Below are 26,364 nucleotides of genomic sequence, written 5' to 3'. Positions count from 1 at the left end.
TCTTGAGCCTTGCTTTGCCCTAGGCCATCTGCCACCAGGTAACCTCTTGGAGATGAGGATGCAGCAACCAAAGGCTTCCAAGTCTCTGTCAGGGCCAGGGCCAGGCAATGCTGGGAGTTAAACCATGCAGAAAATGAGGGATGCAGCAACTCCAGGTGCACAAGCATGGTCTGGAGCTCAACCCCTGCAAGTATGAAAGCCCCTCAGGTCCCTGCCTGGCATATGCATGCCAGGAAGATACACCATGGTTAGAGACACATGGGAAGTGGCAGTTCCCTCTTGGGAAAGCATCTGAAACAATTGACTGAAGAATTTATCCTGAATTGGGGTGGAAATTTATTTATGAAGCCCAAACAATGTCTCTTGTGGAGCTGTGGAAATGTTGCTATAAAAGGCATGAAAGGCCCAGCTGTCTACAATTATTGTTTTGTTGTTAACTTTTAACAATGAGGGTAATTACCCATTGGAACAGTTTCCCCCCTGGGATGTTTGTTGGTCTCAAGTATTTAAACTATGAGGTCCTCTGTGCAGAGATATGTCTAGGGCAAAGTGTAGCACTGAAAACCTTAGAGCCTTCAGCCACAGCCTGTGCAAACCTCCCTTCAGTTGTGCTGCAGCAGGCTGGGAGGACACCACGTGTGGCCAGACATACTGACTCATCACAGAAGCCTCAGCTCCTGCCTGGGTGGTGGTAAGTCTTAGGAAACCCTGGAGAGGTGGGTAGCTCTGAGCACCTGAAGTTTTTCTCAATTTCATCAGACTGGTATTTTAGAGCAGGATCTCTTCAGTCAGACTATTTATAACCAGCACCTAGGTAAGAACAATTAGTATTTTGCTTTAGCAGTGGTTGACGCTCTTAAGGAAGAGTTTCAACAGCTGAAGTATCAGCCCTTGGACATCCAGAGTGGGTTGTGAGTTTGTTATTTTCCCTCTCCTTCTCTCCCTCCATATACTCTGCAAGTACCTTCTCTTTTAAGAATTGGTTCTGGAGCAAATGGTGATGCACCACTAAATTATATGTCTGGGCAGAAGAGCAATGCCAGGCCAGCGCATTCGTTTTGTAACGCAGGACACAGCCCCTTTGCCCTGCGTGCCGTCATGCACAGACTCCTTGGCATCTAATTAATAATTTGCAGTTGAGCAGCAGCTACTTTCTTGCATCATTTTGAAGCGGTTGCCAAGTGGAAAATTGAAAAGCAAGAGAGAGCCAAGGAAACAACGACGACAGCAACAACAACAATAACAAAGGTTTAAAGTTCTAGGAAGTTTCACTATGTGAGGTCAAAATTCCTTGTGTGTTCAGGGGCTGGGCTGTCGGCTGGCAGGCGCCCCCAGTTAACATGGCAAGGCTCTTTCTTTTCAGGGCCCTGTTCTCCTAAAGCACCTCCTGTTTGACTGCAGTTTCTCAGCCCTTAAATACATGTGTGTTTGGAGAGGAAGGGTGGACGTGGGGAGGATGCAGGACTAGGGCAGGTTGAAGAAAAGTAGATGAGGGTTTTTCCTCATGGCTAGAAGGTGACAAACGTTCTGGGGAATGGGCACAGGCAAGGGTGGCAAAGCAGAGCTCCCAGGACAGGACCATGAAGGGGCTGGGGTGACACAGTTAAGGGATTTGCAAAGTAGAGGATGCCTACAGCCAAGAAAGACCTTGTCCTAATGTTTCTTGAGGAACATCTATGCATTTTGAGGAACACATCTTTACTGTATTCCTCTCCTCCCAGTCTCCTGGTCAGCAGTAGGACTGTTTGGCCTGTTCATGGAATAAAAGAGCTTTCCTCTGGGTGGAGGGGTTTGTAACACTGTTCTATTATAAAATACTAACTGAAACGTCTCTTCAGTTAGGTTTTCCACACTTCTATGCTGTGAGCCTGGGGGAAAAGCTGCAGCATGCAACTTTGTTGGCACAGCAAGAAGTACCACAGCTATCAACAGCTGAACTAAGCACTTGGGGGGGTTATGTGTCTTCATGCTCTGATGTTGTTGATGTGAGGAGAAGGGGCCTGAGGGAAGGCTGGTGTATAGAGCATCTGATGAGCTGTTTCTGATTTGCCTGCCTTTCTTCTGTCTTCTCCTCTCCATGGAGGAAGCCTGAGGCACATGCTTCTAACTCTTCCCATTTATGGCCACAGTAATCTTCATGAGGTCGGCAACTCCAGGATCAGTGTGACTGAAGACTAGATATTATCTGTGGGTATCTCATCTGTTTCCTGTTCCTATTGCAGACCTGAGAAGAAGTGATGGTTGAAACTGCAGCAAGAAAGACACAGGTTAGGTGTGGTTGGGCAGCATCTGGCCAAGTTGATCTTGTTGGCCTTACTTTGAGTTTGGGTTGGAGCAGAGACTTCCAGAGGTCCTTTCCAGTTACAAAATACAGCAATTCTGTGATAGAAACAATTTCCCTGCAATAAGGAATGTGACATAGATATGAAGTGAGGTGCTAGTAATGTCACCTCTGTAAGTTACAAGTTGGAGATTAGGCAAACATTTGTCTAAAATGGCTCAGGGCGAGCTGGCACTGTTTGGAGGACTGAGAGTGTTCTTGATATCCCTCTGTCTTTGATTTGAAAAGCAGCAGTTCCTACCTTTCAAGTGCTGTCTGAGGGCATCAGGCTATGCATTCTCCACTTCTGCTTGAAGGAGCTTGAGGCTTACAGATACCTAGCATGAGAAAAGATAGGGGAACCTGGGAGGCTAAATAGTTTTATCAAGAAAGATGCCGTTCCCCCATGTTCACCCTCCCGAGTTGGGGGCTTTCCAGAGAGGGAAAGAACCAATGGCAGGGATGACTCATGGCCTGCTTCTAAAAGACCCCATAACACTGGGTTGAATCACAGAGCAAACATGGTCAGAGCTGCAAACAATACACAAGAAGTCTTGGCCTCCTTCCTCTGCTCTCATTTCATGACTTTATTACTACATCTAAACCCGAGGCTCAGAGTCCTTCCCTGGGAGGTGTGTTTAACAGCACGCACGTATCATTAGCTAGATCTCTCCATCTTTGCCCTGAGCCTCTGCACATGAAGTGATGATAGCGGGGCTTGCAGCTTCTTGCAGCTTCTTGCTTCTGTGGGATTCTCGTGGGCTGAGTGTGACTGAATGGCCGCAGTCCTGTGGAGGAGAAATGCCTCACACCCTGCTGGCATCGAAAAAGGATTACTGCTCCCCTGCTTAATGCCTTTGTTTAATGCCCGTTCCATGAGGCTGTTTCTCAGGCTGTTTTCTGTGCAGGATATGTCTCTCTGTGTGCAATTAGCTAAGAGCCATTAGCTTAATGACCTGTGTGTGTCTGAGCTAGGCTTGGCCCCATCTTGGATTGCTGCCTTTTCCCTCACCTTTCTTCTGTCTGGAGACTTTTAATTCTCTGCAGCACAAACTGCTCTGTCATGCTCATCAAGGGGGTTGGATGAAGACACTGTTTCTTGCTGGTCCTCAGCCAAAGAAACCCTGCTATCACATATAAATACCTCCTTGACTCATCATGACTTTTATTGCCTTTCCATTTTTTTTGTTTGTTTCATAAGTCTGATTAGCTCTTTCAAAGCTATTGTTTCCAGCCCTGTATTCCAGTGGCTCTGGAGCACTGCAGTGTATTCATGCAGGAATTACTGGAGCAGTCTGTGGTCTGTTTTGTGCAAGAGCTCAGACTGAGTGATTGTTTTGGGCTCTTTTGGATGATTTCTGAATTGATATGTTAGGTAAAGGGAGAGAAATATTTGGCCAGCAAACTGCATTGTTCATGAGAGTGGCATTGAAGCTGAGTCCCTCATGTTACACTTCCAGATTTGAAGTTACATCTCTGAACCTGTCCTTCCCCTCCATCATTCCTTCTCAGTAATTTTGCTTTCCTGTACAGGCCCAGCTCCAAAACAGACCAAAAAATGCCAGTGAGGTAGATGACAGGCTCCTCTTTCTCTATTCCTGGCTGGATTGAAGCTTGTGTGCTGGCTCAGCTAGCCAGCTTCTCCTCTAGGCACAAATGGATGAAGTTTCAAAGTCCAGTAGTGTGGAACTGTTTGCAGTGATCTGGCCTGCACAGCAGCATTTGTGGGAAGAAAGACAAGCAGGTCTGGTATCTTATGGGTTTCCTGATGTTAAAAGTAGAGTCACATAGTTTTTTGAACCCGACATTTTCTGTCTAATGCAGCCTCTAGTCCTTTTCTTAAATGTGGGGACAGGGTGGATTCTGTATATTTTGGACATCAATAAATCACGTTATTGGCATCACTGGCCCTGTGAAAGGTTTCATTTGGCCTGCAGAAGTGTCAATATCCTTCCCAGTTCCCCTTTTCTTGCTCCTACCCATAGGTAAGATTCTTAAAGTCATCACCTTCAGCTCACACTCAGAAGAGACCTATATTGACACTCTTGAAGGGAGCTGAAGATAAAAGGGGTGTTTGGGTGAAGACTTTCTTCAAGGATTTCTCTCTGGGTAGCAAGCACATGCCACAGAGCCAGCTGCTCTGGAGAAGGTAGTTTGAGATCCTGTCTGGAGCAACAGAGAAGTACACCACATGAACCTATCTTTCACTGCATTTCCTCACCAATTTGCACTTCTGTAGTAGATTTGGCAAAGCAGCAGCGTCAGACTTGGCAACAGAAGGAACAATCCAGATTAATTTACTTTATCCCTGCTTTATAAACTCCCAGATCTACCAGTTTATTGTTATCCTAGAAAGCACTGCAGCATTTCTCCTGTTGCTGAATACATTGCTCCTATTACAACATGTTGCTGACCATTTTTCACGTAGATGGATGTAAATCAAGTGCATTCCTTTCATTGATGCAATTAATGAGGAGAAGGCATGGGGGAATTGTTAAGGTGTTGAATACTGCAAATTAAGGCTTTCAAGAGCAACAAGAAATCCCTGTTTATAACAAAAAGAGCAAAGACGTGTCAATCTTCTTGAGTTACCTGCTTATAGGATGTAGGCTCCTTTACTGACAGCTTCAGGAAGAGTGTGGCAGAATACCAGATCCAGTAGCTCCCAGTGAATCAAACCATGTCTCATTGGTCACACTAATTTTCTTACAGAAACTGGTTTTTTTTCTTCTACAACGAAAATCAGTCCTTTTTGTATAACTGAGCATTTCAACAGAGCACATCTCTCTCTGAGGATTTTTTTCCCTAGACTTTTCATGGGAAACTGACCAAATAATAACCCCAAATCTGAGGTTATTTTCTTTTAAAACAAATTTATGGGCTCTTGCTGAAAGCCTTGGAGATTTTGTTTCTTCATTTTAAACCTGAGAAACATGTTAAGAAGAGGTCAAGGATAATCACATTTTTTAGCAGGGAACAGTAACAACATTTTAACAGCCTTTCTCCCTGACCAGCTTGGCTAATTGTTCATTAAACTATGATTAAAAATCTTTGTACAGAGGAACAAAACCTCCCTGCTTAGGTGTCACCAATGTGTGGTCACTCTCAAAGAGCCTGATGACAGTGCCACAACTTTCCCAGTCCAAATTTGCCATCCTAATTCATTTAGTTGCCAACTCCCTTGACGCAAACCTTGGGGTTTTGGCCCCAGTGGGATTGATTTGCACTGAGGTGAGAAACCTCAGGTTGCACATTTTTGTGCACCTGGGAAAGGGTGTGAGTACAGCTAACCTGGGAGGTGCGAAGGGAAGCCACCAGCAACGGGAACTAGACTGATCCTCATCTGCTTTGTGCATCTTCCTCTTGTGGAAGGCATTGAAGGCCATCACCATGCCCACTTCTCAAGGCTTGTTTTATTGTTGAGCACATGGACTTGGATTTTCTATGTCTGGGTCTGGTTGCAGGCTCTCCCTGACCCCTGGACCAAACAATTTCCACAATGAAAAATCCAGAAAAATCCCATGACTCAGGCCTTGAAGACAAAGCTTCATTTGAGCCTGTGGCCATCTTTAAACAATTAGAGCTGTGTCAAAAGCTGGGTTTATCTCTTCGTTTATTGGGCAAAACAGACTGATCTCTCTGTTTTTCAGGTCTTGTAGTAAAGCTTCCCAAGCCTTGGACATGGCTAGCTGAGCTGACATTGTGCCTGGCCTCATTGCTGCTGTGATGTTTTGAGTTATCAGTGAAGAACTGAGAACATTAGATGCACAGAGATGAACTTGTGCACAGGTGTTTCTGGTCTAGCAAACACCCCAGGCCAGGTCACCCTGCTGCCTCTGGGTTTTCTCTGTCAGGCTCAGAGTGATGGAAAGGGGAAAAGGGCTGTAGCAAGCCAGGAATAGAGTCCAGCTGACCCAGGCACAGGCCTCCAGGGCTTTAACCTTCAGACCATAGTGCTGAGCTCCTTCTGAAAAAGGACAAAGCCGCTCAGCAGAATTGTGGAACTGGGAGGCTTGCAGGCTGAAATGAGTCCAAAAGACATATTAACAGGCATGAGAGGCCTGTGATGAAATAGCTAAGGTATTAATGCAGCCAGAGGCTGGTAATGGATACAAGAAATACCCTCATTTACCCAAGAGGTTTACCCAAAGGTCTTTTGGCCAGAACATTGTGATCCTTGAAGGAATATTAAGAAAGATAAACCACAGGGTTAGGGTTCCAAGAACAAAATCTGGGCTAGTATGGTCTCCTAGCTGCTCTGACCTCTTGGCTGATGAGACTCTGTTTAGGAGTTTTATGCATTTTAAAGAGCATGGGTATTATCCTCTGGGGCTTGTCACCCACACATGTGAGTGAGTCTCCCACTGTGCCCTGTGGCTATAATGGGGGTAACCAAGTTTGGTTCTTGTTTTTCAGATGAGGCTCTGTCACCTCGTGGCAAGTGAAGTCCTGAATGCTGAGGTATTACCTGGTGATGCACAAAATGCTCTTCTTGTGCTTTACTGCTTTTCTCTATCTCTCAGCTGCTGGATGAAACCTATGAAGTGCACGGGCATAGGCCAGTGCAGGCTAAACTGCTATCATCAAAACATGACCTTTGCTTCTCTTTGTTGACTTGTCTCATTACTTCTCTAATACATGGAGGGCCTGGAAATGGTCCATCAGTACTGTGAAGAACTGGGCTGGAAGGAGAAGATGGGAGCTGTAGATTGATGAGAGCAGACATTTGTTGGGTGGTTGAGCATCCCTAGGGCTGGATATGATGCAAAGAGCATGGTAGTGAGGAAACCTAAGCAGGTTTTGTGGATCTTCCTCTAAAGCTAATTCCAAACCAGCATGCATTTGGCTGGGTTTTTGGAGGGGATGAATCCACCTTTCAGGAGTCATTCACTGGAGTCAGGCACCTTTTTGACCCATACAAGGGAGACAGTCTTACTGCTGCTGTGGGCGAGTTCTGCCTGTCCTCAGGGCTATACCCACGCTGCTCATCCCATGTCTGGGTGTTCTTTAGCATCTCTGTCCCTGATAATTTTTTCCTCTTTTCTGTGGAGTTTTTCCCATTCAGTATACTTCAATAAGGAAGGGCTGGTGAGTGGAGGTCTCGTTGTGTGGTACTGAGCCTCTTGGCATGAAAACACCACCATGTGTCGTTGTTTTCTGCACCTGATGTGCACAGCCATTCTTCACTTCCACCAGGCCTGATTTTAGTCCAAAACAAGCTTCCTTGAAATAAAATAGTCATTCTCCAGTCTTCCTGTAGAAGCCAAAAGTATTTTAAGTTGGACTAGACTGGCTTAAAGACAGGGTGGGGAGGGAGTCAGTAGGTTGGGGACATTTTAATAATGAAAAGAAGAATGTGAAAGGAAGGATTAAACACGGTGTTTTATGTGTATTTATGGAGCCAATTTATAAGGTGCCTTTTGCAAAAATATCTTGACCACTGCATGAAAAACCACAAAGCAAAATATTTGAAAAATTTGGACATAAAGCCAATGTGTCCCAGCATACAGTCAGGCAGTGGAGGAGAACCTGGCCCTGGGAGCAGCTCTCTAATCACCAGGCACCAACAAAAGGAGATCTGTGTCTGAAGGGCAAGGTGAGCTGCCATGAGAAGAATCTGTAGGCCAGCTAGACACTGGTGGGTTTCTCTGGGCAGCCTTGAAGATGGAGTAGCTCAGCTGATCAGATCTCCTCCAAGCAGAGAGTCCTGGGGTAAAGAAACTTGTTGGGGATGGGATGACCCTGGTTGATTTGGAAGGTCTGAAGTAATCCACAGACCCCAAGGACCCCAGGAATCAGGCTGGATGGGGACCATGTAAGGGAGTGCAACCACTGCTCCTCCTGTACTTCACAATCCCCACTACTGCTGCCCCTGGAGCAGTTTCAGGGAGATGACAATTAGCATCCCATTACAGCAATTTCACCTGGCCCTGATGAAAGCACAGATGTTTGTGGTATGGTCTCTGTTATGGGATTTTCTTGCTTGCAATTGAAGGTCAGCACAAGTGTTGACTCTGGCACACTGCCACATTGATGATGTGATCCCATGAGAGGTGTAGACCTTTGCTCTCCAGCTGTGGGGCTTTGTTCAGCCGTGCTGAGGGGATACCAAGTGCTGCTATAGGATGACTGCCTCCCTGAAACCCTTGGGAAGCACTCTGGGCACCCGTGGGGTGAGGAACACCACAAAGAAAGCAGTTAGGAGTGCTTTGAAATCACAAGTAGCTGGGTGAGCTTTTGAATGGTGGACTGCTTTTGAACAGGCATGTGCAAAACACTCTGTCAGGATTTAGCTGAGTGAAAGAGGGGGTGAAGAGCTCAAGACAGAATTGCAGCACCTCTATTATGTACCTTTTTAAGGGTGGCAAGAAGCTGAAAATGAGCAGAACAGAAAAATGACCATGCTGATTGCTTCCAGCCATGCAAGACACATTTTTAGCATCTGTAGTGCAGTTCATTTCCTGATGCAGTATTTTTTCTGAAAATATTTTGCTATCATAAAAATGGAGAAACACCATGCCTAGGGAACAGGGATTAATTTGCTGTACATAAGGACATTTCTTCAGGGGAGGAAACATAACCTGCAGGAGAAGGCTCGCTGCAGAAAATACCAAAATGAGCAGTGAATAAAAGAATACTAAATACAAAAAGAGGTGGTTTCATCTTACAAATCTAACTTGTGCAGTATCTGATGTGGCTCAGGCTGGGGGAAGTGAGTGAGATCAACATAAGTGAGGTGAGCTTCATCAAGTCCCTACAGTCAACCACTTGCCTCTCTTCCAAGGAGGAGGAGATGAAAATATTTTAAAACCCAAGAAAACTGGCTCATAAAACTATGTCTGTTGGCAGATAGGATTTTCATCTGGTCTTAGGTCTTGCTTTTGTCACCAAATCACAGAACCACAGAACCAGGTTGGAATAGAGCCTCAGGATCACCAAGTCCATCTGGGAACCCTACTCTACAAGGTTCACCCCTAAACCATATCCCCAAGCACCACATCCAAACAACCTTCAAATACACCCAGGGTTGGTGACTCAACCACCTCCCTGGGCAGCACATTCCAATGCCTGACCACTCTTGCTGTGAAACGTTTTTTCCTAATGTCCATTCTAAACCTATCCAGTTCTAGCTAGAGGCCATTCCCTCTTGTTCTGTCACTTATTACCTGTAAGAAGAGACCAGCACCAGCCTCTCCACAACATCCTTTCAGGTAGTTTTAAGAGAGCAATGAGGTATCCTCTCAGCCTCCCCTTTTCCAAACTAAACAGCCCCAGCTCCTTCAGTCACCACTCATAAGATTTATTCTCCAATGTCAACTGACTGGAGCCCCATCCACAAAGCAGGCCTTTGATTGGTTGGGACAATTACTGCAAATAAAAAGGCTTTGGCCAGTCTCTGTTGCAAAAGTGGGTTTGGATAGGTGTCCCTTCAGAGTGGTCCAGGGTCTTTTGGGCTGGCTTCCCAGTGGGCAAAGCCATGGTGAAGAGTCAGAGGTGATGTAAATGTGATCCATCTTACTGAAGTATGGTACACTTGTCTTACTTACTCATCTGTCTGCTCCAGGCTTGGAAGAGAGTCCTCACAAGAATCATGAAGCTCAAAACTTCCACTGAGATCCTGAATAAGAGGCATGAGCTGATGTACCTACATCTCCATGTGTGAAAGACAGCATCACCCTGCTTTCTGTCACATAGTTTTCAGGTATTATTTGCACACTTTCCTTACCTTGAGGACTTCACCAGGTTAGAGAGGAACTGATTTACAGACTTGTATTTTCCAGAAATATGTCTGTGCCCAAAGCAGAGAGATACTTATGTGGGAGATGTTAGAATAGGGGCTGATACTTGGCACTGCTGCAAAGCATTGCCAGAGGAGCTGGTTTGCATGCAGGAGGATTTGACCTTGAACTTTCTTCTGCAGTTCAAGCCAACATCTTCTACCCCCTAGGCCTGAAAAATGTTCCTCCCCCTTGTTTTAAAAATACATTTGTTATGTCTAATGTTCCTGGCCAGGGCAATGCTACAGACTTTTGCCTGCAGAGCTATGCGGGTCAGGGGTGGGAAGTGATTTGTGAGTGGCTTTAGCAGGGCTCACTGAAGTCCCCAGTGTAGTTACACCAGCCGAGCTGTTCTTTTCTGAGGACAGTTTATTACTGCCTCAGAGGATGGTGGCCTTATTGCCCCAGTGTGAAGTACTAGACTTTCTGGGCTGACACTAGGCTTTGGCAGCCACAAGGTAGCTGTCATACTCATGTTGCTGGTTCAAGAGTAGGACTGAAAGCAGATACTGAGAGCTCTGACCCCCCCATGTTCAAAGGACCTGCCAAAGAGCTCCGGCTCTGAGTGTGTGTCCAGGACCAGAACAGTGTCTCTCATCATTCAGAGCACATGAACCAAGTTTTGGATCTTGGCTACAGGGTTTCAGGTCTCACATGGGGCATATGCTCATGTGTGAGTAGTGTGACTAGCAGATGAGTCCTGTTCTGGCAACAAGCTCAGGTAGAGTAGTCATGTTCCCATGATCCCACAAGTTAGATACAGAACAGGACATTGACAGAAGCAGTGATGGTGTGGGTTTGTCTGCCTGAACTCTCAATGCTGGGTGCAGAGGTTGCAGCTGGTTTACCTGGTCCTCAGCTGCAGCATCTTAGCCCCCTGACCTAGCTGCCGACTGGACTGGCTCTCCTCAGAATAATGCACAAAACCCTCCTCCACCCCAGCTTCTGGGTTTTGCAGGGGAGAGCAGAGGCCACTGCCATGCTATCAGGTACCTAGAGCGAGTCATGGACTGCAACAACCTTTCTTCCCCAAGTCAGTCTAGACACAGGGGAAGTCCAGCTGCCTGCAAATACCCCATCCCATCAGCTTCCTGGCCAAGCTGTGCTGTCCTGGCTGGCTTGGGTAATCTGGAAGGACTCCAGTGGAGGATTTGGCAGGCTGATCTCTCACAGCCCTTCCCAGTTCAGACCAATGTGGTGAAATGGTTTACCAAGTACCTCATGCTGTTCACTGTGCTTTTGCCCTTTTTTGAGTAATGACTCTGTTTACTGGGAAAAAGGCAATGCACTTGCTGTGACACCTTTTGTCTTCACATCAGAAGTTGCTCCTGTGCTGAAGTGGGAGAAAAGTGGGTGTAGAGGCCAACCATGCTGGTTTTTTGCATGTTTGTTGTTGGGTATAGGAAGTCACATGGTTGGATGTCATCTCTGCCATACCAGGGTAGGTTTGCCAGTGGATTTCCAGCAGTGAGGGGATCTGAATATTGTCTGGAAGGATGCAGGTGAAGGAGTGGATATCATAGTGCCATGTGGATCATGCTGAACTTGTTATCAAACCTCTCCAGGTGCTTTTCACTACTGTGGTCTTTTTGTTTGTTTGTTTGGTTGTTTTGTTTTGTTTTGTTTTGTTTTGTTTAAATGTGAACAGTTTGTCTAGAGAAGCTGACTTTTCCCCATGATTGTGATTTAAACCTTATAGGAGCTCATGTGCAGGTGGAGTGCATATACAGGAACCCTGCCTGACTCCCATGGTTCTCCCTGTCCTGACCTGTCCCATGAAATTAAGAGATGCAGAAGCTGTTTCCTAGGAGATCTTTTGTATGTGTGCTCTGCTGGGTTGGGCTGGCCCGGCCCACAAAATGTGTTGGGATGGGGATTGTTTCTGCAGTGGCTAAGTGGCTGGAGGCATTTGAAAGCTGGATGTCTTTTCATAGTGCTAGTCATGCCCCTATCCCCTCTCTGTGGGGCAGGGCAGTTCTGCTTGGACAGAAGGATAGCAGTACCCTCCTGACATCCACCTCTTGCTTTCACAGGCGCATTAATGCAGCACTAGAAAGCAGTGCTAATCTCTGTCAGGCAGACAGACACCCAAATCTCGAGAACCTGAACTAGAAAAAAACTGGATTCATTGAGATGTTGGGCAATTCAGACAGGAACAAGCAGCACAAGGAATATGTTTAGTTCTTTTAAAACTCACTCTTTCTGTATCCATTGCAGTTTCTAGCTCTGCTATACCTTGTGTTCAGCTTTTCCCCTAACCCCTCCCCTTGAAGTTCCCAGAGGATGCAGCCCTGTAGAAATGCAGCACTGGGCTGTAAAAGAGCCAGCTTTAACTTCTGGGGATGAATCTGGGCTCATCAAACTCCTGCATCCGGCAGAGGGCAAGAGAGCTGAGAGCCATCCTGTCCCAGCGCTTCTCTCTGGGCTGATCATATCAGGCCCAGAGCAGCAGACACCGAAAATTGCTGAGTACAGATCTTTGGGATTATTTTGGGCTCTCCAGCAGACAAGTTCACATTATCCAACCCCTTTTTCCCCTCTACACCTGGCTACATCTTGCCATAATCTTTTGGCCAGGAACATAATGTGTCCTGGTTGGTACTGGGATGATCTTCTATTAACAATGTTTAGCTATTTTCACCCTTAGTAATGTGGCTAGATGCAAGAATTATTTTTTGTATGGGTTGGTTTTATTTCCTATGTCTCTTTCCTGCTGCTTTTGGAAGACATCCTCCTCTTTATTTTTTTTAGGCCTCTTTGGAGCATGAGTCCTGGGGTCTCAAAAGCTGATTCCTTGGAAGAGCTGCTGTACCTCAGCCTGCCTGCCATAAGCAAGGCACAGTTCTGCCCAAGGTGTGCACGAGCATTGCTCAGCTTGTGTATGCTGCTCCTTTACAGCCATCCATGCTGTTCCAGCTGGCAGATAGAACAACCCCACATGCTGCAGGACAGAATTTTCTTAATCATGTCCCCTTTTTTCCTAGGGATGTGCACTGTTTACCCTTATACCTGGCTGAGATTTAAGATTTAACCAGCAATTTAATTTTTTTTTTTCAAGTTTGAAGTGAAGCAGGTAATTATTTGTTACTTTTTTTCCCCAGGGGGGATGGGGGTATGCTCTCTCTTTGTTTTCAGGACAAATCAGTGTGTGTTCATCATTAAAGAGATTTAAAGGATAGTTCAGCTCTCAAAAGACACCGTGGAATACCAGCACTAGTTGTACATTTGCTTCCTCTAAAGGGTCAGAACTGGGTTGTGCTTGCTGCTCTAAGAAATCATGTATTCATCTGCTTTTGAATGCCTGTAGTGCACAAGCTCCTGATTCTCTTAGGCTCTTCTGAAAATCCCTAGCAATGAAGGTAAGCAGGCTTTACTCCAGCTGCTCTGGTAGGTAAACAAGTGAGTAACTGCTTTATTGCCTAAGAGCTGTGCTTGCTCTTGACTGCTCTCCATACCCCTTTGCAGCCACACCAGCACTGCCCACTGGGACAGTGGATGCTGGAAGAGAAGGTTCCAGCACAGAGCAAGAAAGCAAATTAGCAGGTTCTGGTTGTTGTGGCTATTGCAAAAGCCAGACTGTTACATATGATTTGGAGAGCTAGATTTGGAACCTCGTTTTAGAGCTGATGGGTGAGTGAGAAGAACCTGAGTTTGCAGAAGGCACATCAGAAAACAGCTCTCTCTGTTTGGTGGGATGGATTTCATCTGGAATCTGTGAAAGACAATAAACAGGAAGTCCCACAATGACATTTTTATAGAGCTGCTTTGTAGAGTGGGGCTGCACTTAAAATCCAAATTTAGTTTATTTGAGTAGGAGCGTCCTCAGCCCTAATGTCCACTTGCTTTCAAAACAACATGATAGAGCTTGGCTCATGCAGCTCTGATGTTCAGGCAAACCCGTGATCTGAATTCCTCCTGTTATCTTCCTAACAGCCCTCTGCCCTGTCTTTGGGCTACACTGGTGCTCATGCTTTGAGACCTTAGCTGCAGTGTTTTTGTGAAGGGTTAATTAGCAAGCTGTATTCTGCAGCAGAGGTGACTTCATTCTAAGGTTTTAGTAACTTTGTACATCAGGCCAGTAAAGTATTCTTGGAAATAGACACAAAGCTATAAACTGAAAATCATGCTCTACTGCTGAGTGAGACACCAGAATCTCTAATAGAAGTCTGATTAATAACCAGCATGTGATAGCAAGGGATGAGGAGAGGTTGTGTGCTGGGTTTGTTCAACCCGAAGAAGAGAGGGAAAGAGTTAATTGCTGTATTTGACTATCCAAAGGGAGACTTCAGAAAGGATGGGGCAGATCTCTTCTCAGCGGGGCACCACAAAAGAGACAAGAAGGAACAGGAGCCAGTTGCTGAGAGGGAAGATCTGACTCATTACAAAAAATAAGCTTCTTGGGGTGAATGGTTTCACCTAGAGAAGCTGTGAGATCTCCATCCTTGGAGATATTTAAAACTGGACTGGAACAGACCCTGAGCCACCTTTTGCAGCTCTGAAGAAAACTTCTGGAGGTCTCTAGTCAAACCATCTGCTTTGCATAGCATGTTTGCTTGGGCAGAGGTTGGGGGATGACTCCAGGAGTTACTGGTTTATGGGGTCACATGGGGACCTTTTCTTGGCATGGAAGGAATATACAGCCTTGGGCAGTTGTGGACCATCCCTGTTACTTTTGTCATGCATTTTCAGTAGCAGGGTGTCCCTGTGAGCAAGGAAGAGGAGAGCTTGTTAGTCTAGCTCCAGCTCCTTTTGTATAACAGGAATCACTGAGGGTCCAGAGGGGTAAGCCAGAAACAAGCAGTGATGTTTGGGCAGAAGGTCAGGGAAGAGGTCTTGCCTGTGGGCTGCATGTCAGTGCTTATGTTCTGAGGCTGGTACATGTAAACACACTGAAGAAATGAAAAAACTTGCTGCCATGGATGTGTCCTGCAAGGGAAAACCCACCTGCCAGGTTGCCTGGCTCTCTCTGCAGGACTGGCCCTGTGCAGGAGGGCTTATTGTGTTATCATGGAGTAGGATCACCCAGACCACCCCATTTCTTGACAGGTAGTGTGCTTTAAAGCAGATGCTAAATATTCTGAGTTGAGGCCCTGTGTTTTTCTGCTGGCTTCTTGGTTAAGTACTGACAGTGGTCAAGCAGATGTGATGCTCACAAGATCTGCTCATGTGGTGCTGTTGGCAGAAAAAAGACACTTTTATACATGGTCTTCTCCTGTGCTGAGGACAGCAAGAAAGTTTGTCTGAAGGCAGAAAAGCAGAGTTAGTGTTGCTCCATGATGCCCTATGAGTGGTTTCTGCCTTTACCAATAGGCAGGGACAGAGGTGGGACAGAACCTGTCTGAGACCAGGAATACTGTGGGTACAAGGACCTGTTTCTGCAAGATGCTCTGTCCCCTCACCTCTTGGCTCTGTCTCCCCATCTCAGCCACATGCAGAAATGAGTCAGACTCAAGAGAGGCATAGACACAGAACCGGGGACTAGGGAAACTCTTGGCTTAGGAGTTGGTAGGAGGTCAAAGGCAGCACAGTCTTGCATGCTCCCTAGTCCTGGAGTAGCTTCTGTTCCTCAACAGCCAGGAGATTGCAAAGGCCTGGGGTTTCTTTTTTATTAGAGGTAAGTATCAGTGTACCTTCAAATACTTACCTTGCTGGAGGAGAGCTATGTGCTCTGGGTTAAGATTTGAATGGTCTGTCTTGTCCCCAGCCAACACAAGACTGTTCCTTGTTTTTTCCTGTATTTAATTATCCCAGGAGATGAATTAAGTTTCTTCCCCAAGAAGGCTTTGACATAGACAGCTAGAGACCAGCAGCTGGAGTCTTTTCTTGATATGTAGTTGCACCACACTTTCCTTTTCTTCATCCTGTTTCATCCAAGCATTTCCCATGGGCTCATGTAAGGAATCTCTGCTCCTCCGGGGGCTGCAGCCCCCTTACACTCTGTTCCTGCAAGCAATGTTGTTACTCAAAGCAGCATCCCAGCATGATGCCTAGAAAAGGGCTATTTTTCTCCTGAGTAGGTTCTCCAAAGCTGTTATTACTTTTCCAACAGTAAATACAAAGCAAATGGAAGTGTTGGCTGGTGCTGCTAATAAAATTCTTATGCATCTATGTGTGCTTTGAAATGCTTTCATCCCGCTGCCCTGCTCAAGGGGTACCAGGCACCAAGGGAAAGCCTGTCAATGCAAATGTCAGAGGGATCTTTGGATTCTCATATTTGTCTGGGGTACTATTCTCACTATGTCACAGGGCTGGGAGGCTGTTCCAGCCCTCTTCAAGTATCTGGACTTACTGAAACAAAGGGATTTTGAATCTGATTTTTATCTGCAGATATAAATCCCCATGGAAACCAAGGCACACACTGGAATACTCAGTAGGTATAAGCAATGTGGTGGCTCTTAATGCCCAGGCTTGTGAGTTTGCAGGATCACCTCTACCACTGAAGGGAAATCAGAGTGGAGTGACCCAAAAGCCAATCACAACCTGGGCTTCATCAAGAGAAGCATAGCCAGCAGGTCGAGGGAGGTGATTCTCTCCTGCTACTCCACTTTGGTGAGACCCCACCTGGAGTACTGTGTCCAGTACTAGACCCCCTATTACATGAAGGATCTGGATGTGCTGGAATGTGTCCAGAGAAGGAACATGAGGATGATCAGAAGGCTGGAGCACCTCTCCTGTGGAGACAGACTGAGAGAACTGGGACTATTCAGTCTGGAGAAGAGAAGGCTCTGAGGAGACCTTATTGTGGCCTTCCAGGATCTGTAGGGGGCCTACAAGAAAGCTGGTGAAGGACTTTTTAGGATGTCAGGTAGTGATAGGATCAGGGGGAATGGAGCAAAAATGGAAATGGGTAGATTCAGATTGGATATTAGGAAGATGTTCTTCACCATAAGGGAACACCACTGGAATAGGTTGCCCAGGGAGGTGGTAGAAGCCCCATCCCTGGAGGTTTTTAAGGCCAGGTTGGATGTGGCTCTGAGCAACCTGACCTAGTGTGAGGTGTCCCTGCCCTCAGGGGACAGGGGAGTGGCAGAGGGGGTGGAACTAGATGATCCTTGAGGTCCTTTCCAACCCTGACAATTCTGTGATTCTATGACCTGGAGAGCAAAGGTCTCTGAGGCCAGAGGAGCAGGTCCTCAGGCAAGAAACTAGGGCTGTTGGCCTCTAAATAGAGAGAGTATTAATCCCCATTCCCTATAGGAATTTTGTAGCATCTCAAAAGGTGATGAAATTTTAGAGTCTTTGCAGAGAGGTCACCTTCTGCTGATGCCCTCAGGACTGCAACTGGGAAACTGTAATAAAGAAGCCGTGAGTAGTACCAGTCCTTTAGCCACTCTGCAAAGATGTGCTGCTAGCTTGGACTGAAATAAAGGCTCTTCCCTCCCCTCCCTCAGCCACATCTCCCTCATCCTGAATAGGTTATCTTCCAACAGCATTTAATCCTGGTACCAGCTGAAGTCAAGGACAATCTCCACATGAATTCTCTGTGGCCTCGTTTTATCATCCCTCTAAGCTGAACCACTGTGTCTGACCAACCTATGTCAATATTTAACTCTTTTTACACCTCCTCCTCCAGGTCAGCTACTTGGTTTCAGATTGCTTTGTACACCTGAGACTAATGTAGGCATCTTTGAGGGATACCTAGGGACAAGTTTGGCTACCTGGGTGTGCAAGTCCAGAAGTCTCTGCTATGCATGTCAACTGCAGACCAGGCAAAGCTGCAGCATACTGCCTCCCTCCCCTGCATCTTTGCTGGATTCCTGCCATGCCTGGGAGATGGGCAGGTATTGAAGCACCTGGCCCCTGAGCCTGAAAACCACCACTGTTTTATGCCTTCCAGCTAATATGTAGTTTTAGAGATTAGCAGAGCTCTGCTAATCTCCAATCAGTCCTGAAGAAACCTAAACAAACTAGGCTGGACCACTCCGAAAGCATTTGTAATTACTGGATCAGGCTCATAGATAATGCTTTTAGAGCCTCACTAAAAACATCTCAGATTCAGTAAATGTAAAGAAAGTGGCCTATAATTGACCCTTCTGCTGAATCTGAACTCTGGCTGGCCTGAGGCACCTGGAGAAAACAATCTGAGGACAGAGAGGGGGGGGTCTAGGGCATTAAGTAAGTTCAGACCTACCTCTGAGTGTGACCTGTGGAGCAGCAGAGCTAAGACTGCAGCTGCAGGAGCTCACAGGGTATCTCTGCTCCTCACACTGGAGCCGACCAAGCTCCAGAGAGCAAGTGCTGAGGGAAGTATAAAACGTGCTGGATGAGTTTTGGTGGGGGAGGACAAGAGGCTGAGTTGTAACTGCAGGGCAAACAGAAGTGAGTCACCACCAGGAGCGAAGGCTGGAGGGCAGGGACAGGCAGAGGGTGTGCTGGGAAGACACGCAACAACCCAGGTGGTGCTGCTCTGACCTTGTCTTGTGTAGGGGAAGTGCTCAGAGTGTGCTCATTTCTCCAAGTGAGAAATCATGAGCTTCATTTCAGATAAGAGCCCTTCCTGTTTCCATATTCAATCACCTCTGCTAACCAAGCCTAGCAGGTGGGCAAAATCTGTTTTTGTACTACTCAAAACTTTGCTCCCTTCTGCAGGCTCTGGCAATACAGGTAAGGTTTGCAGCAAACATCTAGGCACCTAACCCAGAGGAGTTATTGGCAGCTTATTCTATTACCTTGAAAGTCTGCAATTTTCATCATGATTGTCTTGGGGAGCAGCTAGTGCTGTGGGCAGACTAGACCAAGTGGGCCTTACAGTACCTCACTCCTCCTGCAGTGCCCTGATAAAATAATTCTCCCACCCCAATTCAGTGGGTGAATGTGGGTGTCTGGAGCTAGGTTAAGTTTTGCTCTCCATGCTCCTGTAGTGGGGGAGCAAGGCAGCATAGGGCTGGAGCATCAGGGACCTGCAGTCTTATGGAGCATGTACTGGGGTCCAGGGAGCCATTTACCCACTGCCAGCATAAGGAAAGGGAGCTGAGCTCTTAGGTGAAGTGGGATTTCTCTCCAAGAGTGAGGATCTGACCCCCAAAGCTTCAGCAACATGCTTGACCTGCTGCTGAAGGGATAAATGTGCTGGCCAGCAAAGGCAGGGCATCACCTGAGACTGTGAACAGACACATGCCTCGTGACAAGACTTGGCATCTCTGTAATAGGATTTGTAAGGGTATTTTGTTCCTTTTGATGGAGAGGTGGGTTCCTCCTTGCAGAGGACAGAGATCAGAGCAGAGCTCCTCCTGACCCCACTATTGACTCACTCTAACCTCCCTTACACCTCTGGGAGGGACCAGGGCAAGGGAAGGCAGACCCTTCACTGCCCCATCCTGATGCACTTTGCCATGAGGCAATTCCTAGGCACCAGTCCTTCAGCAAACCTTTACTCATGGCTGAAGTTGGCCATATCTCCAGGAGGAAAGCAAGATCCTGGCCACCAAATACTGACATCAGGCCCAGCTTGCACCCTCACAGCCTTCCTCCTTGAAGCCTTCTCTTCCTCACCACCTGCCCCTCACTGTGCCAGCTCTGGGACATGGGAGGCTTTCTCTAGCATTCACCATAAAGCACTTTGTGTCAGTCTATTGAAAAGGAGGCCTTTAAAAGTAGTAAGCCTGGTTTATTCTTCTTTCTTCTTCTTCTTCTTTTATATTTTTTTTTCTCCCTATTACCCATCAAGCTAAAAATGAGGGAAAGAAAAACACAGGAGGACACATTGTTTCTCACCCCCCACAACCAGAGCTGTAAAATACTTCTTAATCATTGGAAGCAAGAAGATCTCTGTGCTGGGCCTCCACTTTTTGTTTGTGAGTTTATTTTTCCTAATTCATCCTTGACAAAGGACAGAGCCATAAAAGAATCGACCAGCACGTCTGTGGGAAAAAACTGCCCTGAAAAGGGTCGGAGGAATACTGTAGCATTTCCAAACAATTCCAAGGGCTAAAGCCTCTGTGAGATGCAGCTTCAGCTATAACTTGCCTTTCTAGGAACAAGCCTACATCTGTTTGGCAATGCCATATTTTGTAGGGTAAAATAAACCCTTGAGAACAAACAGGCCAGCTTATCCAGAGGGGTAAATGCCTGGGAACAGAGCTCACTTGTTAATCCTAAAACTGTCAGCAAAGACCCACTGGAAAAATTACAGCTGGCCACGGGCACTCAAGCTGTTTTCCCTCTGCCTCCCCGCCTCCCCCCATCCCCACAACAGCTGTAAAATCTTCTTTATTGTTCTGCTGGAGTTGGAGAGCAGCACAGAGAGGTCTCCCGGCTGAGGGCTGCAGCAGCAGGGGCAGGGAGAACGTCTGATCCATTGTATCTGCACCAGCATTATTGCTTTGGTGGCAGACAAAGAAAATGACAGCGATAAAAGAAGGAGAACAGCTCGAGCACCTACTAAAGAGGCATATGAACAGGAAATCCTGGCTCGTTCCCACATCTGAACTGCGTACGGTTCCTTTCCCTCCAGGATCATTATGTTTTATGTCCTCCTGCAATTCAGGCAGCTGAGCTGAAGGAGCCCCCTTCCTCCCCCTCCTCTCTCCCTTCCCTTCTCTCATCAGATTTTGAGCCCTCCCTGTGGAAAAATGATTTGTGCACAGGCAGCCTACACGATGGTGCTCGTACAGAATTTGCCCTGCCAGGAGTTATTAATGGCACCCCAATAAATGCCCCCAGCAAAATGGGCCACTGCAAGCATCAAGTGCGTGCTGAAAAATTGGGTTTAAATTGTCCTTTGGGGAATGACCTATTGGCCACCTGAAAAAAAAGAGCAGGACTGGTTAGCTGCATAATTAAGTTCAGGCCATCTCTTGTGCTTACACATGCAGAAACCCAGATGTCAGCTTGGTACGAGTCAAAGCATTGGGCTGCTTTTAAAGCACCAGGAGAAGACAGACGGTAGGGGCATAACATTTGCCACAGGAAGAAAACCTGCTTTGAAAATTTGCAGTATTTAACTAAACGCAACAGATAATTAGACAGACCCTCTTATGCCTCCAAGTATAGATTCATTAGTCATACGAAAATATCTCATTGGAACCAAATGTGAATCATTAGTGAAGTCAACGTCAGATCATAAAAAAAGGTACTGAGAGCCTCCTCCCCACCCCCCGTCCCCAAGAAGTTGTGAGTGTGTGGTGAAACTAACGTGCTCCATTTTCTATTGAACATCTGCTGGCAAATCTGTTTTGAGGGGAGGCTTTCGAGGGGCTGCTTGTGTGTGGGGCTGTGCATCCCTTCTTCTCACTGTGCAGTTTGTGGGACTAACGAATGCAGAGCCTGTACTGGGATTTTTTCTTCATAGGTTGGTTTTCTTTCTTTTTTTTTTTTTTTCTGTTTTCCTTGAGTCAGGCTAAAATTTGGGTTCTGCAATGAAAAGAGGAATTTTCTAATGTGAAGTGGAATAAAAAGACCTTTGTTATTTGATTCTACTTTCAGGGGAACATTTTGTTTGGCTTGGAGTTTTGGAGTCCCCCTCCGCTCAGAGCAATGTGTGCTGCGACCATCAATGAATACTGCTGCCGGAGGGACCCCAAAAGGAACTGTATCCCTTCAGAAGTGAAACAGGGACTGTGAAATCACCACCCAGCTTAAGCAAGAAGCAATGTTACTCCTCAAAAAAAAACCCAAAACACCCCAGCCAAAACCCACCACCAAATGGGCAGCTTTTACGTGAAGTATCATCTCCAGCATGATGGACAGCCATCAAAAGGGACCCCAGTTGATTAAACTCTTATAAACCCCTAGTTAATGCTTGGGAAAACCCAGGGACCAGGACAAGACTGTGTGCTTCGTCCCATGATGTATCACAGGGATTTCATGGAGTGTGCTGAATGCTGCATCCCCTTATCCCACCCTGCATTTGTTGATCCCACAAAGAAACAAAGACGTTGTATAACTCCAGGGTCATGAGTAATCCTGTGCCAAAAATGATGCCACATGAGTCCAGCAGCATTTCGCCTTAAAAAAACCCCAAACCCCCCAAAACCCACCCACCAACAAAAAAAACCCAAACAACAAACAAACCAAAAAAACCACAAAAAACACCAAACAACAACAAAACAACCCACAACCAAAAAACCACAAAAAACCCACACCAAAAAACAAACAGCCAACCCAACCCAACCCAAAGCTACAGCACCGAATGTTAACTTTGTGTCCCAAAGCTGACATTCCCACAACTGTGGGAACTCAAGCCTGCCTCAGTACCTAACTTTAACCATAAACCCCCACAATGATATTAACCAAGTTTCCCAGCTTCATTAGTTTGTTTACATCCCCTTGGCTTTGTTATTTTTTATTGGTAAAAAATTTTTCTTTCCTGTGATATCCTTTGTACTTAAAATCCTCTGGGTAGTCTGTGACACTTGGACAGGGTTTGAAATGAGTGTTTTGCACCAAAACCCCTAAGCCTGAAGAGCTTTACCTCTGCACCCCTGATTGTGCTGTGTCCTCACAGGGCAGTGCTACAGGGACGGCATTGACCCTGCTTCAGATGGCTTCAGTCTGGCAGTGTAAATGCCATATGGGTAGCCAGGCTGGAGACATGGGCAGCCCTATGGGCGTGGAGCCCTGAGTGTCCAAGTGGGCCCACCTGACTTTGAAGTCCTGCTCTTATGGAGGCATGGTGGCTCCCAGGCCCAGTGTTTGGTGTGGGGGCTGGATGCTGAGCCTGTCCCTGTGCCCAGGTTTTGCCCCTCCATCCCCATGATGGGAGCGGATTTCAAATGTAGATGCCTGTGCCTGGCCTAGCCCTTCTGGAGCAGTGTGGGAAGAGTAGGCTCAGCCCCTGTTGTCTCTGTGGATGTGGCGATCACGCAGTCCCCTTTCCCAGCACAGTGTCCCTGTGACACAGGACCCAAACCCTCTTGTGGGTTGGATATCCACCCCTTTCTGTACTATGGGAGGGGCAGGCCCCAATGCCTTGCTCCCGTGGGTCAGACCTCCATTCCCTGTGCCTATGGCCTTGCTGTATGCATTGGGGCAGGCCTCAGCCTACTTTCGAGGCAGATCACTGTCCCCTGGGGGGCAGACCCTGACTTCTGCTGCAGCAGGCCCTTGCCCCGTCTTGGTCAGACCACCATTTCGTCTTTGAGTCAATCCTACACCTCATGTGTGGCAGCCCCAGTCTCCCTCTGTGTCTCATTCCCTCTCTCCTTCGGGGTATCCCCTCTCTTCTCCGGGGCACCCCCAAACCCCTCTGGGTCTGACCAGTTTCCCCTTTGTGATACACCCCTCTCCCTTCCAGGGCAGCCTCCAACACCCTCTGGCGCTCGCACACTCTCCCCTCCGGGGCATCCCCGACCCCTTCTGGGTGGGGCAGGCGCGGGGGCGGCTCTAGGACCCGGCGTCGCCGCGGCGCGCCCGGCCCCGCTCCGCGCCGTGCCGTGCCGCGCCGTGCCGTGCCGCTCGGCTCCGCTCCTCTCCGCGCCGCGCCGCCGGGGGGCCGAGCAGCGTGTCCACCTGCCGACCTCGCCGCCCGTCAGTCCCGCCATGGCGCTCGGCGGGGTCGGTCGCGGCGGCGCGGCGCGAGCCGCCTGGCCGCGGCTGCTGGTGGTGGCGGCGGCGGCGGCGCTGGCGCTGGCGGGGCCGGCGCTGCCCGAGGTGCTGTTCCGTTGCCCGCCTTGCACGGCGGAGCGCCTGGCCGCCTGCCCCCCGGCCGCCCGCCCGCCCTGCCCCGAACTGGTCCGGGAGCCGGGCTGCGGCTGCTGCCCGGTGTGCGCCCGCCTGGAGGCCGAGGCGTGCGGCGTCTACACGCCGCGCTGCGCCGCCGGCTTGCGCTGCTACCCTGACCCCGGCGCCGAGCTGCCCCTTCAAGCCCTGGTGCAGGGGCAGGGCACCTGCGCCCGCCGCCGCGACACGGCCGAGTACGGCGCCAGCGCCGAGCGCCCCGCAGGTGAGCAGCGCCCGGCACCGCGCAGCCGACAGCGGGGACCGCGGGTCGGGCTGGGAGCACCGAGAGCCGCGCACCGAGGACGGGGCACTAGCGCCGGCGACCTGATGCTGGGCACCGGGCAACGCAAACCGGGCGCCGGTAACTTGGTGCTGGGCACTGGGCGCTGGCGTTATGCACCGCGCACCGGGCACCACACACCGGGAGCCGGCGACCTGGTGCTGGGCACCAGGCATTGTGCAGCGGCACTGGGTATCATGCACCCCAGACGGAGCGCCGGGGTAGCAGAGGGGCAGCGGGGCACTGGCGCGTCCAGGAGACAAAGTGATCCTAAAGAGTGGCCTAAAGAGGGTCCTGCTGGGGCAGAAGGATCCCTCGGGGGAGGGCAGGGAAGGGGGATCCTTGCGAGATAGTCCAGGAAGCGACAAAGGGCAGGAATGAGGGGAGATGGAGGGGGAGAAGGAGCGCGAATGCACCCCTTGGGGGATGGGGAAAATGGGTATTTGAGGGGTGCAGCTGTCCCAGGGGTGAGAGAGGTGTCCATGGCACGGGGCAGGAACAGTAGGGGTGAGGTGTAACGGGGAAAGGGTCTGGCCTCAGGGGCAAGACGGAGATTAAGTTCTTCTGGAGAAGAAAACTCATGGAGGCAGATAAGGGTGAAGTTCGGGAAGATGCAGCTGTGGGAGGCGGAGGTTCAGACTTGGATTTGGTGGGGGAGTAAAGTAACCCTGGAGAGTGATGGATGCCCCAAAGATACGGGGAGAGGCAGTGTGGGAGGATCATGGGGCTGAGGGGCTACGGGGTCTCTGTTATGTAGGGACCGTGTTCCCTATGGCCTCCTTCCCAGCAGAGCTCGCTGTTACCGTCTCCCGTGGGTGCCCCGGCTTCGGTATGTATTCCTGATCCAGGCACTGGGTGCCGGGGGAGCAGGAGTGTTCCTCGAGGGCACAGCCCCAAGGATGGGGACATCAACAGGCTCCTGACCTGTTGCTGCAATTGCCGTGGGAGGGAGCGCTTCTGGGCATGCCGATACAGCAGAGCTTGGTATTATTAATGCCTCCTTTCCCCTGCTATCGCCCGCAAGCTTTTTCCCTTGGCGTGGAATGTTGAAAATTGCCGAATCAGGTCTGGGAGTAGAAACCGGCATTTTCTCCTTTGAAATCACCCCTTCTTGACTTCTCCCTTCTTGCTTGTTTTTTTGTTCCTCCGGCTACGACTGGGGCTCTGACCCTGTTTGCATAACTAGTTCAGCAATACGACTTTAGATTCCCTCTCTTCTCTCTTGTTGAGGCTTTATTTAAAAGCTCTCTGAAACGGGTTGTACCTCCCGGCTTTGTTCGCCGGGAGGATGGGAGCGCAGCTGAGTACCCACGAACGCTGCACCGCTTGATGGGGAGAGGAGGAGAGAGAGGAGGGAAGGAAAACCAGCAGCAGGGAAGACTGCACATTGCAAACTGCTGTTTCCAAGCACCTAGGCTACGACTGCTGCGGTCCCACTCCTTGGCCCCACTCCTGTTCTCCCTCCTTTGCCCAGCTGCGACGGACTGGGGAGAGCTAGGAGTCTGGAGTACATGCTGATGTGAAATTTCGCATCACTACAGAACGTGAGTGTCAAGGGAGTGAATTTTACACCCCCCAGAAGAAGCAAGGGCATTTAGATTTAAGGATGCTGGCGCTGACTTCCAGGCTTATGCTCTTACAAGAAGTTGGAGGGATGGCAGAGAGCATTGCAGTGATGGGTTGAGCGGTGATTTTCTGAGTTAATGCTGCTCATTTTGCTTTTATGGGCTTTATTTCAGGATCATGTTGCTTCATTGGGTATTTTGCTTGATTTTTTTATCTTCACTGCAGTACAACGGATATGATATATCTGTGTGCAGGTAAACAGCAGTTTAAGAACACTTTAATGTGTATGCTCTGTAGTGTCCATAGGTGGTGACTAATAAAAATACTGGTGCATCTTTATCAGCATGACATGAAACATACAGCTGGAATATTCAGTCTAGCATAGCTTGGCAGGGGAGCTTGGCCATGCAGAAAAGGGTTTGCTCTTTTCAGATTACTAAACCTTTAACAGGTTGTTGTAACGATTGAAAAAAAAACCCCAAACAGCAAACTACAAACCAAAGTCCAACAAAATCAAACCCCAAATCTGCCAGCTTCACTTGATACTCTTCTGTTCAGAACCATGTCCTCTCTTCCATCTGCAGTGTGCCTGCAAATTATATAGGAGGGAGAGATTGCTTTTGGTTTAATGTGGTGTCAGGGAAGGCAGTCTGGCACCCCCCAAGAGCAGGGATTGGAATTCCCTTTCAAATCCTGATGTCAAGCTAGTTTCAAGAGTGCCCCAAGAGCAAGTTTTTGCCTGCAAAAGGCAGGTGTGTGGT

General features: G+C 48.3%; 1 protein-coding gene and 1 long non-coding RNA gene across 4 annotated transcripts in view; both read left to right on the top strand.

Annotated features, from left to right (window-relative positions):
• Positions 1-624: 624 nt before the first annotated feature.
• LOC137441029 (uncharacterized) lies at positions 625-22,405 on the top strand. 2 transcript variants are annotated; one of them, XR_010987295.1, is made up of 3 exons: positions 625-691; positions 9,885-10,022; positions 21,523-22,405. It is a non-coding gene; the product is annotated as an uncharacterized lncRNA (long non-coding RNA). The 2 variants fall into 2 exon arrangements; XR_010987296.1 differs by lacking the exon at positions 625-691 and adding an exon at positions 6,736-6,781.
• Positions 22,406-23,535: 1,130 nt separating this feature from the next.
• IGFBP2 (insulin like growth factor binding protein 2) overlaps positions 23,536-26,364 on the top strand; it is a 65,428-nt gene continuing 62,599 nt past the window's right edge. The window contains exon 1 of one of the 2 annotated variants that reach the window (XM_068138902.1): positions 23,536-23,980. In XM_068138902.1, the coding sequence (XP_067995003.1) occupies positions 23,578-23,980 (403 nt within the window). In that variant the 5' untranslated portion in view covers positions 23,536-23,577. Of the gene's footprint in view, positions 23,981-24,793; positions 24,867-26,364 lie in introns of those variants that run through there. The other variant, XM_068138903.1, reaches the window with a different exon arrangement.

Source organism: Melanerpes formicivorus, unplaced genomic scaffold (genome assembly GCF_026170545.1).
Source record: "Melanerpes formicivorus ecotype bairdi unplaced genomic scaffold, bMelFor1.0.p_v2 SCAF_5, whole genome shotgun sequence".
In the NCBI taxonomy this organism is placed as follows: domain Eukaryota; kingdom Metazoa; phylum Chordata; class Aves; order Piciformes; family Picidae; genus Melanerpes; species Melanerpes formicivorus.
This window is presented reverse-complemented; position numbering and strand designations above follow the sequence as displayed.